Source organism: Pipistrellus hanaki (genome assembly GCF_964339955.1).
Source record: "Pipistrellus hanaki genome assembly, chromosome: 17".
Lineage (NCBI taxonomy): Eukaryota > Metazoa > Chordata > Mammalia > Chiroptera > Vespertilionidae > Pipistrellus > Pipistrellus hanaki.
In genome coordinates, this window is record NC_140519.1 from 23,256,842 (window position 1) to 23,273,995 (window position 17,154).

The window sequence follows — 17,154 nt, forward strand, 5'->3', positions numbered from 1 at the left end:
TTTCTAACTTCCATACGTGTTTAAATTCTTTGTTTCAACTTTAATGCCTTAAGTAACGTTGAAGGATTTCTTGGAGATAAGACTCATTGGATATATTTAAAATATGTACATTCTGCTCAGAACTGTTCAGAAGGTATTTCAACCAAAAAACTTTTGAAACCACTTAATTTAAATTAATATTAAATTTACTTAATGGTTCTAGAATATATTATGACAGAATTTTTTCATAGCAAATATGAAATGTGCAAAAGATATTAATAATGTAATGTTTCTTACAGAAGGTGAAAGGATAGGGTACAGCGTGATAGAGATGACATCGTTTCTTTGATGTGAGCAGTACAAGGAACATTAACTGATTACTGAAACAGTTGAAGTCTCTATGGTTAGCTAAGGTTATGCAGTTGTTGAACTAGAATAATAATTGTTATGTAGTGCCATAAAATATAATGAGTAATAGTTATCTTATGGATAACTTAATGCGTAAAGCTTAAAGGTATGGCAAGTAAAATGCCATGGGAGACCTATACCATCCTATATTATACTGCTATATATTTAAGTATAACATGGCATTTTTTATGCCGAAATTGTCTGAAATCTTCATTTTATGATAATAAATTTGCCTGAAGCAATTGTAGTGAATGTGACATGCTATAGTGTACATGGCTGGGTAATATTTTATCTATGATTTAAGAGAAGAGTTCAATAGTATTTTGCATTTTCAGATAACTTCTCCTGCACTTTTGTGTGGCAGGTTTTAAGATTGTACCATCATAGCTGCTCCCCTATGTGATATAAAAGAATTTAAATGTTAGCCAAATTAAAAATATATCAGGAGAAAAATATTTTGTATACACAGATAGTAAATAAATATGTATATGGTTAAAGGACAGGTGTGTACATATTTACATGCATATACATACATGCATGATGCTCTACAAATTTTTTATTTACTCAGTCATTACACTACTATTTTTTCTATGCACTCCATTGCTTTTCACTTAACTAATTTTTAAAGTAGGACTCTGCATTTACATATATAGCGATAAAAAAAAAATAAGGTCTGTGTATCGTTTTCCATATTAAAGACTTTTTCTCAGGCTAATTTAGGACACTTTGAGACTGATTCTTTCCACCACTTTCTGCCTATTGTTCTTTCCAATTAATAATGGAAACATTCAAATAAACTTGCCATGAGGGGGAAGTACCACGGTTTCCAGAATGTAGCTCAGGGTTTATGTGTTTAATGCTTTATCATTTACAAATTCTTTTGCATGTCTCATTTGAATCTGAAATAACTGTATTTAGAAAGTTTAATTTTTTTTTTTAAATCCTCACCCAAGGATACCTTTTCCCATTGATTTTTAGAGAGATTAGAAGGGAGGGAGAAAGAAGGGGAAGAGAGAGAGAGAGAGAGAGAGAAAGAGAAACATCAACATGAGAGAGACACATCAATTGGTTGCCTCCCATATGCGCCCTGACCAGGGCAGGGATCGAACCTCCAACCTCCAATGAGGTATGTGAGCCGACGCTCTAACCACTTAACACCACTGGCCAGGGCAGAGAGTATAATTCTTACTTTTATTTCTAAAACCAGTCTGCTAGGAAGTGTCAGAATCAAGACTCTTATTTGGGTCTTCTTATTTCAAGCCCACTCCATGTTAGAATCTCTCCTAAATTCTGCCTTACTCTGCCATCCCTACAAGGAAGGCTCTGAATTAGTCACAAACCATGTGAAAAAGGGAAGAATGAATTATACTCTGTCTGCCAACCCAGTGGGCTTTTCATTAGCCTGCTGGGCTAGATTTGGAGATGATTCAGATAGCAAAAAGGTCACCAGCAGGTTGACATCATGGGCACACTCTGTTTTCGGGGACTGGCCTGGCCTCCTCGGTACCATGAAGCTTTCAGCTCTTACCTAGGCTCTCATAAAATGAGTTTCTTTTCAAACTGTCCAAAGTAGAGTGACTGGAGAAAACTTGGTCCCTGTAGAACAGGAAGAAATGGAAACCTACAGCTTGGACTGGTTTCTGGAGGCTTCTGTCCAATGCCCCTGGAGGATCAGTTATTTTCACTGACAGATACTGACCTGGAAATGAAAGCACATGGAATAAATGCACCTGCAAAATAATTAAATGGTGAGGTGTCTGAAATGCCTTCAGTTCTCCTGATACTGCACTGGATCTATTTCATCATTTAATGTTGCTCAGTTAGTAATAAGTGCTAGGCCAGTGGTCGGCAAACTCATTAGTCAACAGAGCCAAATATCAGCAGTACAAGGATTGAAATTTCTTTTGAGAGCCAATTAAAAAAAAACAAAAAAAACAAAACAAAACTTAAGCTTTTTCTAATGCCACTTCTTCAAAATAGACTCGCCCAGGCCGTGGTATTTTGTGGAAGAGCCACACTCAAGGGGCCAAAGGGCCGCGTGTGGCTGGAGAGCCTCAATTTGATGACCACGGTGCTAGGCAGATGCTCAGTGCAGGGAATAGACAAATCAGTAAGCAAGTCCCTGCCCTCAAAGAGCTCCCAGTCTACTGTGGAGAGAAGCAGTGCCCAGCGGCACTGCAATGAGCTGCAGGCTGCACTAAGCTCCAGACGCCATGCAGAACTTTCACAGGCACAGAGACCACATCAGTGGTGATGTCAGGCGAGGTTTACCTCCTGGAAGGAAGCTTCTCCTTGGCTGGGCGAGTCCAAGCTTCATGTCTGTTGTCTAACCCTGACCTGTAGCAGTAGCTCCTTTCACTCTCAGAAGTGCTCCAGGTTGGTTGACACAGTCTACGATTATTTATTACTAGGAGATAGAGAGGGAAAAAACAGTAGGAGGTGAAGGGTGTACAGTTAGAGGAGATGATGGGAAAGAATAAAGGCAGGAATTTTTTTTCTTGGGGGGGGGGGGACAATGTGAAAATCACTAAGCATTGATGAAATGTAGAGTGACAAGAGTTACAGACAGGAGTGATGTTAAGAATATTGAACATCTGGTATGGCACTAGCCCTGGCCAGTCAGCGTGGGTCCCAGCCATGAGCGAGTGGTACAGTTGTTTACATCAGGAAGGGCCTTGAGTTCTAAGGACGTTGGAATTTACTGTGGAACCATAAGGAGCAGGGAAGGATTTTAAGCAGTGGAGGAGAAGAAGACTGTTTATTGGACAAAGATTGGCTTAGTCTAGGTCACCACACAGTAAAGAGAAGGTAAGGGACTTGCTCTTAGTATCTGCCGGACATGTGCATTATTCTAGGTGCTTCTCATGTAGGTCTGGCCCTCATGACAGTCCTGTAATAGGGCCATTGAGGTTCACAGAGGCCAAATCTTCCCAAGTCCCACAGCTGAGAGGCAGAGATGGATCCCAAACCCTCCTCTGAATCACTGGACAACCTGGTCTCTCCAACACACCTTCTGCATCTGCTGAGGACTGCTCTGGTCCAGTTAGAGTGGGCTAGCATAGTGTATGTGCTTACAGTAATTCCCTTTGTCCTTAGCGGGAGGGGGATTGTCACCAAAATAATGGAATGAAGTCAGATGTCCTGGTAGTCACTGAGTATGTTATGATATTCATTAATTCTACAGTCACTTTGGGATATCTAAGTCTTGCATGTTGATTGATCCCCTTCTTTTGCAAGGATTTGTTTTCTTAGCAGATATCTTAGTAGGTGCTTTTCTGCCATCAGACAGACCTGGAATGGAGGCTTGGTGCTGCCCCTTCCAAGTGACTTAATTTTAATTCTTTAAGCCTCCGTCTTCTTATTGGTAAAAGGAAACAAATACTACCTCAAAGGTTGCTGTAGGTTAAATTGAGTCAATGCATGTGTGTACCTAATACACATTCAAGAAATGTTTGTTGCTATCACTGAGAATGGGGCCTGGTGCACAGTAGGTGCGATGTGAGCATTTGTTGAATGAATGAATGAATGAGTAAATGAATCATTTAATTTGGAAATGTGTCACCTACCATTGATTTTTATATAACAGCAAGACCATGCTAGATGGTTCACCCGTGAGAGTACTATTTACTTAATTTTTTAGCAAAAGAGCATCATATGGTGTCATTTTAGAAAGTGAGAAGAAACCTCACATGCAGTCTAAATAAGGCTTATTGTAGAAGCAGGCACACTGTTTTCAGCAACAAGACTTACAGTTTCAGCTCCAACATGTTTCTGGCAACACATGCTGTGAAGGACATTGTCAGAAGGGCTGATGAGGTTTTTGGGAGAATTCTCCCCCCACCCCACCCTGTACCCCCCCAAAAATCAAACGGAAGAGGGAGAATGAGGGAGAGTTAGAACTACTATAAACAAGGAGACAATAAAAAGAAGCTGTAGAGTTGAAGTTTATCAGCATGTGGAACTCCTGTGCCTTGGGGAGGGGACATCTTATGCAGAAAGCCTCAAGCCAAAGCATGGAAGAATGATACCACCCCTGCTGACTTATCCCATCATAAAAAATGTGGGATAAGTCAGCAGGGGAAGACGCCTGAAATCACAGTTTAAAAAGGAGACTAAAAAAGGAGCCAAATAGATGCTACTGTATAGTATTTGAAGGTGTTAAAGAAAAGCCAACAATTATACTTTGTGATTAACAAATAAATGGAATGACATTTCAAGGCTCTTAAAGTGAAAGACATGTGCCAGCTGAACTCTGCTTCCTTCCACATGGACAGACCCATGCTGAAAGCCTGGATTTCTTCCTGCTATTTAATCCACTTATTTAAAATGTCCTTAGGTTTTCGTTTAGAAAACAAACTGTCTGGGACCTGAAAAAAAAAAATGTCAAGTCTGATCTCACAAAGGAAATGGAGTGGATCTAGACAGAACCACTTGTATTTCTAAGTGGCCAGGTTCATCCTGGACTTGACCAAAATACATTTCAACACCTGCACTGTCCTGTTACTATCAAAAGGCTATTCCTGTAACATTATTATTATATATAGTTGCAATCTCATCTTCTGAGTAAGCATAATAGGGAAGTGAGAGTCTCCATCTTAATATCTCTGTACCTTCCTTTTTGTAGGTAGGTACTACCATTTTAATCTCAAAATTACTTAAGAATTGTGTGTCCTCAAATCTTTTAAAGTATTTTTATCCCACTCAGTTATTGTCTAACCAGTCTAACTCCTCTTCTTTAGACATCTGCCATTCAAGTCGAATAGCATTTTCAATGCTTTGAACTTCTGCTAGCCTCTCCCATATTTTTTGTTTTGTTTTTTTTTGTTTTTTTGTTTTTAAATACTTTTTTATTGATTTTTTACAGAGAGAAAGGGAGAGAGGGATAGAGAGTTAGAAACATCGATGAGAGAGAATCATCGACCAGCTGCCTCTTGCACACCCCCTACTGGGGATGTGCCCGCAACCAAGGTACATGCCCTTGACCGGAATCGAACCCGGGACCTTTCAGTCCCCAAGCCGACGCTCTATCCATTGAGCCAAACCGGTCTCGGCCATATTTTTGGTTTTGAGGTTCCCAGAACAGAACATGCTTTTCCAGACCAAACATGTGTAGAGAAACATCCTCATCTTTTCCTCTACATGTCAGGTGCTAAGAAATGTTCTCTGGGCTTAAGAGGGAAAGCTAGCAATGAAAGAGCTACCCTCCAACCCCCACCAAGAGAAGTAATGACTTTCATACTTTCCATTCCACTTCTATGCAGGATTTAGCACCGTGGTAAGTGAGGTGAGAACTGATATAATGTGCCAGTAGTGAGCTTAGGTGAGGCTGGCCAGTGAGTTTGAATGTACTTTGCAAATTCTTCCTTTGCTAAGTGGACTCAGAAAAATTTGTCTAAATCATGGCATCTCAGAGGAATGTTCTGAACCAATAATTGGAAACAACGGTGGACTTCAGCTATATAGTGTAGTTTTACAGCTTTACAATTTGTAGAAACTTGCAAATTAGTGGAAAATTCATTTCCAAAACAAGGCTCCCATGTGGAATCAGAAACCATAGCTCCTGATTTTCCAACACCAGACACCTGTGGAGGCCTCTCAGTAAAAACCAAAGGTGTGTTTTATGTGCGTTTTGATTTGTTTAAACTTCTATTGTATTTACTAGAGTCCATTTGGGATGATAGCTTTTACCCCTACATTCTTTTCTTCCTTAAATAATGCATAATGAAAATGAGTTGCTTTCTGTTGGAATCTTGGGGGTTCGTGAAGGTTTCGAGAAACTAGCTTTTATTTTCTTGAAACTTGTTTTCATGGTATGAGAAAATCCTAGTGCTATTTATTATTGTTTTATGTGTTTGTTTCTATCCTTGCATAATAGAATGAATGATTCTTAAAAATAATATAATAAAAGCAGAACCAGGAGGGGGTGAGATTAGTGTAGCTTTGCAGTGAAGCTTGCTGTCGCACTGTCTTGGTGCAAGTTCCCCAGAAAACAGAGCCTGTCGTGAAAGCTGGCATGTTAGCACTGGGGGCACAAGCACAGAAAAACAGGAGTGAGGGAGCAAGGAAGAGAGCAGGGAGGCCAGGAGAGCAAACAAAAGGTGTGTGTGTGTGTGTGTGTGTGTGTGTGTGTGTGTGTGTGTGCACTTTAATAAATATATTTTTACTGATTTCAGAGAGGAAGGGAAAGAGAGATAGAAACATCAATGATGAGGAAGCATCATTGATTGGCTGCCTCCTGCACTCCCCACCCTGGGGATCGAGCCCATAACTCCAACCAGCAATAGAACCGTGACCCCTTGGTTCATAGGCCAACACTCAACCACTGAGTTATCCTGGCTGGGCAAAGAAGGCACACGTTTTCACACTGCCACAGCTTTGCAACTAGACTTCTCTAAAGAGCCCTCAGGCAATGCTTGGGCCAGCGCTTGCCGTTGGGCCATATTTCCTTGGAGTGTGTCTGGAGCTGCATGGCCGTAGGAATGATGAAAGTCATTCCTAGAAGCAAAGGCCAGTGGCCAAGGCCTGAGGGTCAGACAGGCTGACACGAACTGTGATTGGATCTGACTCAGACAGCTTACTTAACCTCTTTGTGTCTCAGTTTTGGCACCTGTGAAATGGGAGCAGTAGCAGTCTAGTTTTTCTATTTATTTTTACAAGACTGTTAGGAAAGCTTAGTGCCATAGTATCCTTAATGCAATTAGAAAGTGCCTGCAAAGGTTAAAACTGTTTTTTGAATCATACTAGCGGTGTTTTCCTAATGTGGAACCTACCAGGTGACTACTTGAAAGGATAGTGTTCATTCTGAGTTAATAAGTTTAGTGTGTTTGTTTACAAAGCAAACAAACAAATACTGCATTTCATCCATACCCTTAGCAACAAAGGGATAATGCTGTCAATGACTCTTTGAGTCATGCCACTGAGTTTGAGCATAGGACAGCATTTAGGAGTCCAGATTCAAGATATATGCGTAGAACATTTCAATTCTCAAAATTAACAAAGGAAATATGATATGCAATTTCCCCCAAATCCATGCAAAAAATAGGGCAAGAATTAGAATATGAATTCCATTCCGTACAGAGTCCAGATTCTGAGTGGCGGTCATGCTATTCTAGTTGTGGGTGGTATAGTATTTCTCCCCTTCCAGTGGCCACGCTTCCACTCTGCCACACTGTGCCCAGAGGACATGTCCTCTCTGTGCATTCAGAGCTTCTGCAGAGTGTTGACCACTCAAGTTCAAGTGACAGGAGCTCAATGGAGAGGAGTTTCTCTTTCCTAGTTTAGCTCTGCGTGGTCCCAGGTTATGATGCACATCCATGCAAAGCCCTGATAGAGTAATGCTACTGTCCTGTCCTTGGGTACCGATAGGCTGCTCACAGCTAGTCTGCTGCCTTGCCCTGCCAGCCCGATCCAGGCCCACTGTGCTCCGTGCGCACTGGTTTCATTCTTCCCGGCTTGGCTCGGAGGCAGACTGTCTTAGACCCATGTTCGGCAAACTGTGGCTTGCGAGCCACATGAGGATCTTTGGCCCCTCGAGTATGGCTCTTCCACAAAATACCACAGCCTGGGTGAGTCTATTTTGAAGAAGTGGCGTTAGAAGAAGTTTAAGTTTAAAAATGTGGCTCTCAAAAGAAATTTCAATCATTGTACTGTTGATATTTGGCTCTGGTGACTAATAAGTTTGCCTACCACTGCCTTAGACCATTGAGTGAACAAGTGCAGCTTTGAGGCGGGAAGATAAACCCCTATTCTCTCTCTAGTGTCTCCTGACCTTTCTCGTTTGGAATGGCAGGCTGCATGGTGGAGCAGGGTGCACCTTGCTCTGCTTTTATTGGCTACGTTACCACTGGCTATGGTAGGATTGGTTACTGTGGGTGTCAGCTGCCTGAAAACTGTGCTCAGTGTACATTATCTTCCTTCCCATCGTGCTCACAACGCCCTGCTCTACACAGAATAACCTAAGTCTTTGACTTCATGGCCCAAACTGAAGTTATTTTTTCCATTACAAAAAAAAAGAAAAAGAAGAAGAAAAATTCGATGACTTGTAGTCTTTTATGGAGCCAAGCAGTACTAAAATGGATAGTTTATTTTCAGACGATTACCCTCTCTTATAATGATTTATGATAATGCATCTTCTAAGAAATGTCAAATTAACTCCCTATTAGAAGCATTTCCATTTTTAGCTCTTTAAAAAAAAAAAATCAAAGTATCAAATATTCCTTCAGGAAACATCCAGAAATGTAAGGTTTCCCTGTTTAGAGGCCCTACAATGTGGTACTGTTTCAAGAATTCCATGAGCTCCCACACGCCCTACTCTCCCCAGTAGCACTTTTCTGGTTTTCTTCTAACGGTTTCCTTAAAAAGATCCCATTTCCTGTGCCAGTGCTAATGATTGATTTACACTTCACATTCTATCTTTGATTTTTCTTGTTTTAGTGGTTTCGGTAGCCTAATGTTGCCCATTTTTGCTCATCATTCACTGTGTTCAGACAGTGCTGGATGTCTGCTCTCGGTTTTTAAATAGAAGAAATAATAACTACCTAGCTTGAAAAGCTCTCTGGGATTATGGGTTTGGTTAATATCCTCTAAAAACAATTTCAAAAAAATGTAGCAGAAGATTATAAATGACTTTTTATGTGATTGCATCCCCTGGTGCTTTGAAATAAAAACACAATAAAGAGTATGAAAGCGCTTGGTCAGAAAGGCTGATCCTGAGCGGATGCCATTTACATTTAGATTCAAATAAGTCAGCTTATTTATTTTTTTTCAAACTTTGCTTCAGGTTTTAAATTGGGAAAACATGGAAATTAAAAGTCCTAGTATGCTTAGATACACGTTGAAAAGTTAAAATGCATAAATTCAGTCGGCTCTAAGAATAAATAGCTGTGATAACCATAAAGAGTAAGGAAATGTCGTTAGTAATTTTTAGTAAAACAATGTTATTGCAACAATTGTTATTAAGGTTCATCTAATATGTGGTCCAGGTAAAATAAAGTGGGGCCATTGATGTAATAATGCAAATGCTGTGCCTTCCAGACCATGGGGTTTGCAAACAAGCCACACCCAAATGTAGAGCCTGATTCCCCCTGTTTGTGAGTGATGGAGTATGAAGCAGTATCTCATAGTGAACAGCTCTTCTACTGGAAATCCAGATCTTTATTTTATTCACAGATATGTCACATGGCCAATAACAGTCTGCTTCTTTCTTTCTTTCTTTTTAATATATTTTATTGATTTTCTACAGAGAGGAAGGGAGAGGGATAGAGAGTTAGAAACATCGATGAGAGAGAAACATCAATCAGCTGCCTCCTGCACTCCCCCTCCTGGGGATGTGCCCGCAACCAAGGCACATGCCCTTGACCAGAATCGAACCTGGGACCCTTTAGTCTTTAGTTCGATGCTCTATCCATTGAGCCAAACCAGTCAGGGCAGTCTGTTTCTTTCTGTCATAACATGAGGGCTTCTGCTATAATGCCTTCAGAGACCTTTCCAAGACCAAAATTCTAGGACTCTATTGCACTATTTAGCTCTACTTCAAATGACAGTGTGATATCCCCCCCGTGCCAGAGTTTGCATCCTAAGAATGCTGCATCAGCATGAGTCCTGTCTAAATCCCTGGAACCAGCTCCTGGACAGGGTGGGATTGGGTGGAGATGTGAAAAGTACAATGATGACATTCACATGACAAGGTCCATGTGGGGAGGGCATGCCCCCTGGGATCTTAGTTTCTTTTTCTTCCTTAGTCCAAGAGTGTGTCCAACCACAAGGGGTACAGATAGGCCTGTCTGACACATCCATGTTTTAGCTTCTGTGTCAGAAGGAGGCATGCACTCATTTAGATCTGGATTTCTTGATTCTTGGCCAATCTGTATGTTTTATACTTATATAAAAATCTTGAGGAAGAAGTGGATCTAGCATGTGAGTAACAGTGTCCTGGCTGTTACTCAACATATTTTCTTTTCCCTTTTAAAAGTGTGCACTCCTATAAGTAACCAGTTTTAACTCACGGTAAAACTTTGAGTTGAGTCCATTTAGAAGCCTTCAAACCATTCTCTGAAAGCTTGATTTTCTTCCTCTTCTAAGTCATCGAATTTTCTGGGAAGGCAATGTATTTAATCAAGCAAATATTATTTATTTTTTGCTAACTAGACATTTTGGGGGGGACTTTGTATGTGCTGCCCTAAAGATACAGAGGCAATTAAAGATCACAAAGATGTGTCCTGTCACAGCCAGTAGAGTTAGTCCCCTAACAACAAGACCTGTCTGGAACCAGAGGCCTGCCTGCAGGAGCCCAGAGCTCAGCCCTGACTAAGGGGAGGTAAGGGGTGGAAGGAGAATTTCAACAAGTAAAAGGCAGGGGGCATTCCGAATGAAGAGTGTGAATGCATGTGGGATGCACCAGGGCACAGGGAGTGGACTCTGAGACCACAGATGCTCGTGGCAAAATCGCATTGTTTCTTCTCCCCTAGAAAGCAAGCAAAAGCAAGAAATAAATGTCACCTCTTATGTGTTCCTGCTTTGTATGTCCTCCAGAAATAAGCATCTGGAACAGTCGTGAATATCTTGGCAAGGAATAGAGGAAGCCACCCTTGTTAGTTAACGTTCACCAGAGAAACAGAACCAACAATATGTATATACTACTATACAAGGAAAGGGATTTATTTTAAGGAATCTTCTCCCGCAGTGATGGAGGCTGAGAAGCCCCATGAAGCTGGAGATCCAGGAAAGCCAATAGTTCCAGTACAGAAGCTGTCAGGCGTGAGACCCAAGAAGAGCTGATGTTTTGGTTTGAGTCTGAAGGCAGGAAAAGGTGAATGTCCCAGATCAACAGTCACGCTGGGGGTGTTTCCTCGTTCTCTCTCAAAGATCAGTGTTGATGTTCTATTCAGGCCTTTCACTGGTTGGATGAGGCTCACCCATATTAGAGAGGGCTGTCTGCTCCCACTGGGTGTTCCAATTCAAACCTTAATTTCACCCCAGAATACCCTCACAGACACATCAAGAAAAATATTGGATCAAATAGCTGGGCACCATGTGGCCCAGTCATGTAGACATAAAATTAATTGCCCTGCCATGTCTAGATTTTTTAAGGGTTAATTAGAAAGCATCCAGGGACATTCTACCAACCTGATTATTAAATTGGTAGCTCACCAAGGCTCATGGGGGGGTTATTATTTATTTGTTTATTTGTTTCTTAATTTTTTTAATTTATGGGGGTCACATTGGTAAGGTTGTAAGTGTATGATTCTATAATATGTTATCTGTGTATTGCAATGTGTGTTCATCTCCCAAAGTCAAAGCTCTTTCTGTTACCATATATTTAACCCCTTTATCTTTTACTACCTCCTGCCCACACCTCTTCTCCTCTGGTAACGATTATACTTTTGTCTGTGTCTGTGAGTTTTTGCTTGTGTGTTCTTGTGTTGCTTTCAGTTTCATATCCCACAAATGAGTGAAATCATATGGTTCCTATCTCTTTCCATCTGACTTATTTTGCTTAGAATAATATTCTCAAGATCCCTCTCTCTTGTTGCAAATGACAGTATTTTATCACTTTCATGGCTTATTAGTATTTCATTGTATATATTTACCACATTTTCCTTATCTAGTCCCCTACCAAAGGATACTTCCATTGTTTTCAGGTATTGACCACCATGAATAATGTTGCAATGAATAATACTACATTTATCTTGATGGCTCATATGCTAACTCTTATCTCAATTTTTTTGAGAAACCTTCATATTGTTTTCATAGTGGCTATACCAGTTTACATTCACACCAGCAGTGAATGAGAATTTTTTTTTTTCACAATCTCTCCAACAATTGTTATTACATGTCTTGCTGATAATAACCATTCTAACAGGTGTGAGGTGGTATCTCATTATAAGTTTGTTTTTTAAAAAATCCTCATCCAAGGTTATGTTTTTATTCATTTGAGAGAGAGAGAAAGGGCGTGGAGAGAGAGAGAAAAAGAGAGAGAGAGAGAACTACTGATATAAGAGAGAAATATAGGTTGATTATCTCCATACACATCCCAACTGGGAATTAAACCTGCAATTTAGGTATATGCCATGACTAGGAATCAAATCCACAACTTTGGTGTCCAGGATAACAATTCAAATGGCTAAGCCACCTGACCAGGCTCATTGTAGTTTTGATTTGCATTTCCCTAATAACTAGTGAAGCTGAGAATCTTTTCAGATATCTGTTGGTCATATGTATCTCTTCTTGGAAGAAGTGTCTCTGCCCATTTTTTAAATGAATTGTTTGTTTTCTTATTGTTAAATTACTTATATTTTTTGCATATTAATCCTTTATTGAAGGTGTTGTTTGCAAATATCTTCTCCCATCCGTTTCGTTGCATTTTTGTTTTGTTGATGATTTCCTTTGCTGGGTAGAAGATATTGCCCCACTCACTTATTCTTGCTTTTACTTTCCTTGCCTTTGAAGTTAAATTAATAAAATCCTCTCTAAGACCAAGGTCCATATATTACCTATGTTTTCTTCCATGTAATTTATTGTTTCAGGGTTTATAGTTAGGTCTTTGATCTATTTTGAGTTAATTTTTGTATAGGTGACAAATAGCTGTCTAGTTTCATTTTTTTGCATGTGGCTTTTCAATTTCCCCAGCACCATTTATTAAAGAGACTTTCTTTTCTCATTTTATGTTTTCGGCTCCTTTGTCAAAAAATATTTGCTCATATACATGTGAGTTTATTTCTGAGCTCTCAATTCTGTTTCATTGGCCTATTTTTCCTGCCAATACCGTGCTGTTTTTATTATTGTCACTTTGTAATATAACTTGAAGTCAGGGAGAATGATACCTTTCACTTTATTCTTTGAGAATCATGTTTATTGTAAGCTTCACAATTCCATAGACATTCTGGACAATATTTCAATATCATTGAGATATTGCTAATGACCTGCTTTGGTAATTTTTGACACTTGCAGAATTGATAGTTAATTCATCATTATGATTCAGACTATATGTTCTGGAGGTTTAGAGCATATTCAACCATGTTTCCCCGAAAATAAGACAGTGTCTTATATTAATTTTTTCTCCCAAAGTTGCTCTAGGTCTTATTTTCAGGGGATGTCTTATCTTTCCGTGCACTAGGACTTATTTTCGGAGGATGTCTTATTTTTGGGGAACACGGTAGAAAGCCAGGCTGCCTGGCCTTAAATCCTAGACCTGCCTTTTAAGAGCTTGTAACCTTAAGCATCTAGTTTAAATTATTTGCCTCTCTATCTGAAATTGTAAAATGAGGTAACAATACCTAAATCATGGTTTTTATGAAGATTGAATCAGATAATATGCATTAATGAATGTAAAGAGACAGATGATGGGGATATAGAATCTATTCAATAAAATAGTTATGCCTATAGCAACTTAAATTTTATTCTAAAATGCTGTTTCAGCCTTGGCTCAATATTACTTAAGCACTGGTACTTTGTGAGTAAAGAGTCCTTATCAAGAGCAGTATATTGAATATGCTTAATTAGCATACATTTTGGATAGACTAAAACCAAAACTCCAAAGCCTTCATTGGCTTGAAAACAACTCCAGATTTAGCAAATGAGTTAGAGAAGATGAAATAGAAAGTAACACATTTATAGAATGTGCTCAGGCAGTGGAGTATTTGATTCACTTCACTACTTCTTTTCAATTTAGTTTGTTATCGTCAGAGAAACTCCATATTTTAAATGGTTCTTTGGCATCTTAGCTTTAAAAACATTTGCAAACAAACCAACAGTGGGCGGGGGTGGAGAAATGCTAAGTGATGCTTTGTCAGGACTTGAGTTGTCAGGAATAACTGGCGGATTGACTGGGGCCACTACTGTCTTTGGGTTGAAGGTGATCGATCACCTGACTGATGGAAAAGCAGCTTTGGGTAAGTCCCTGGGACTCAGGGCTCTTGAGCCAGATGACAAAGCCCCCAAAATGTCCAGCTGGTCTTTTCTTAGCGTGCTACTTCTTATTTGCCTTACCAGCCACATCATTCCGTTAGTGGTGTCCTATCTGGTTAGGTAAGTTTGTTGGCATAACATGAGATCTATTTGCAGGGTGATGGGTGAAGAAATGTTTAGTGCTTTGAACCTAACTTTGTGAGTGCTTCAGTGTCCTTGGGGCGGTCTTGACTCACACAGCTGATGTTGATTTGACTCTCCAGGCACCCACTGCTGCTGACTGCAGGTCACAGGCTTTGATGTGTCCCCAAAGAGTTTGTGCAACCCTCTTGGGCTACTAGCTGATAGGTGATGAAATGCAACATCTAAATAACACAATTCTTTTTTTTAATTTTGATGGCATATAACATGTCTATTTTACTTTGTGTTTGCACCTCCATCAATTATACTTTTTCTACCTAAAAAGTAATTTTTCAGATTTTCACGTTCCCATGTCTGAAATTAGTCTGCCTGTGAAAGTATTTTTTGCTTTGAAGCTGGCTGTATTAGTCCATTTGATTAATTCCTTGGGAATTTTTTTCCTTTAACGAGAAAAAAAAAAAAAAAAAAAAAAAAAAAAAAAAAAAAAAAAGAATGCCTTGCCCATTTATCAAGTGACTAAAGATAGCTGAGGATTAAGTCTGAATAGAGTGATTACTGCTTTCAAAAACCCAAATAATGGAAAGTATGTTGTTGTTACTGCTGTTGCCTCATCCGGCAATTGCCCCTCCTGGTGAATTTCCAACTCCCCATCTTGTTCCTAACTTGTAACCTTGTGTATGAGTTTCTGTGCATTCGTAATACTTATTTATTCTGCCTTTGAAAAACTTCTGAGAGGGAAATTTAAGAATCGAGCCTGCATATTTTTATTGTTATTATTATTATTCTTAGCTATGGATGTAGCAGCGCATGCTTTTTTTCAAATATTATTATCGAGTTAAAATTTTTAATCATAAAGCTATTGTAGTGAAGCCAGTGTTAGTCTATTATGAAAACTCTGCACTTTTTCTTTTTTTGAGAGCTAAACCCAGAATGCATTGAGCTGTGCCTTAGTTTATTTTCCATTATCTTTCCACTCCATCCCCCCCTCCCGAAATCATGCCATTCATTTAATACTTCATTACAACTGAACTGCAATATGTATACAGGGTATGCAAAATGAGCCATTCTGTTTTAAAACAGATTGCAGATGAAAGGAAACCATTCATTTCTTGCTTGCTTGCTGTAATTACTAGAGCACTAATTACTCCAAATCACTGACATCCAGGGTCAGGAAGATGACAACAGAAACATCAAAGAAAAAGATGTGGCTCACTTACGAGGACAGCTTTTCCATATTCCCAACCACAGTAGTTTTTTCTTTTTCTTTTTTTTTTTCTTTTCCTTTTACGGCTACTGTTTACCACAGTAGCTTGGAGTTTCCAGTTTGATGGTGAAAAACAAACAAACAAACAAAAAGCCCCGCGCACAGTCGAGATTGCTGAATGTTTACTATTATTTCATTCGCAGTTTGACGGTGAGAACATGTATATGAGCATGACAGAGCCGAGCCAGGACTACGTGCCAGCCAGCCAGGTGGGTTAATTAATCTTCTCTGCCTTGTTTCAAATTGTAATTAAACAAATTCAAAGAGTTGCATTGCAAATGAGTAGCACTATCAGTAACTGCCGCAATCAGGAATAATCATAATTTATAAACAAAGCATTTAAGCCTTGTTTCCAGTTAATGAGATAGAGCTGATAAAACACCGGAGTTGGCATTTGTTGAAAGATACTACCTTGTTTCCCCTCCAGAATGGCAAGCAGCTGTTTTGCCAGCATGATCTTCCCTAAACAGTTGTTTTACCTTTAGGAAATAAAGTCTTTACAGGTGCAGGTTATTTGTGCTTCTGACTAGAGACAAGTTAATCATTTTAAGCTACACATGCCACAAATAGCTTTAATTATCCACTGTTGGGGCAGTTTTCAAGAAAAGGGTATGTTTATAACCAACATCGCGTGGCCGATGAGCGCTAGATGGCTGCTTTCAGAATCTACGGGGTGGGTAGCTTTCAAGCCAAAATGCATGATATGATTGAAATCTTTCAAGGGCACGTTTGTATCCATTTCACTGGGAATGGTGACACGGTATTTAATCATGAGAAGTGACAACAAAAGTCCAAAGAAAATGTAAATGGATACATTTATAAAAGTCAGTGCTTGGCTATTTATTTTTAGATACTTAAGACCAGGCCCTTCAATCCAGTAAGGGCATTTAAAGCAAAAATTATAACTGCCCTAGAGTGCCAGTATAACATACTGTGTAAGAACATAAGCAAATATAAATGAATGACACAAGACACGAGGGGAAAGAGGGAAGGAGGGCATGTAGTGGGGTCTGGGGGGTAGGGGAGGTCCCAGGGAATGTCGATGAGGAGAGAACTGAGACATACGTACTACTATTTGTAATACTTTAAACAATAAAATAAAATTTAAAATGACTTGGATCTTATAAACCCTATAAAAGATTCCAGATCATGTCCCAATACATGAAAAAAAAAAAAGATAAATAAAATAAATGAATGAATGGATGAAAGTGAGGGTGAGTTCATAGGAGCATTGGGGGCACTTGAACATATTTTTTTCCTAGAAGACTGTAAAACCATGGTAGCTTGGAGTTTCCTGTAACAATGACTATGGTGAAAACTGTCGTTTCCACTACCTCTACATAACTACCCAAATAGATTTGTTAACTGGGAGGGGTGGGGGCAGAGGAGATTAGAAAACTTCTATTGTTCTTCTTGGCGGTTGTCAGTGAATTAAATCTAATGTATATATATAAAGG

At 39.5% G+C, this 17,154-nt stretch overlaps 1 protein-coding gene across 3 annotated transcripts in view; it reads left to right on the forward strand.

Annotated features, from left to right (window-relative positions):
• TOX (thymocyte selection associated high mobility group box) overlaps nt 1–17,154 on the forward strand; it is a 298,686-nt gene that overhangs the window by 136,174 nt on the left and 145,358 nt on the right. For 2 of the 3 annotated variants that reach the window (XM_084865102.1, XM_084865104.1), the window contains exon 2: nt 15,841–15,906. In XM_084865102.1, the coding sequence (XP_084721228.1) occupies nt 15,841–15,906 (66 nt within the window). Of the gene's footprint in view, nt 1–14,054; nt 14,277–15,840; nt 15,907–17,154 lie in introns of those variants that run through there. The other variant, XM_084865103.1, reaches the window with a different exon arrangement.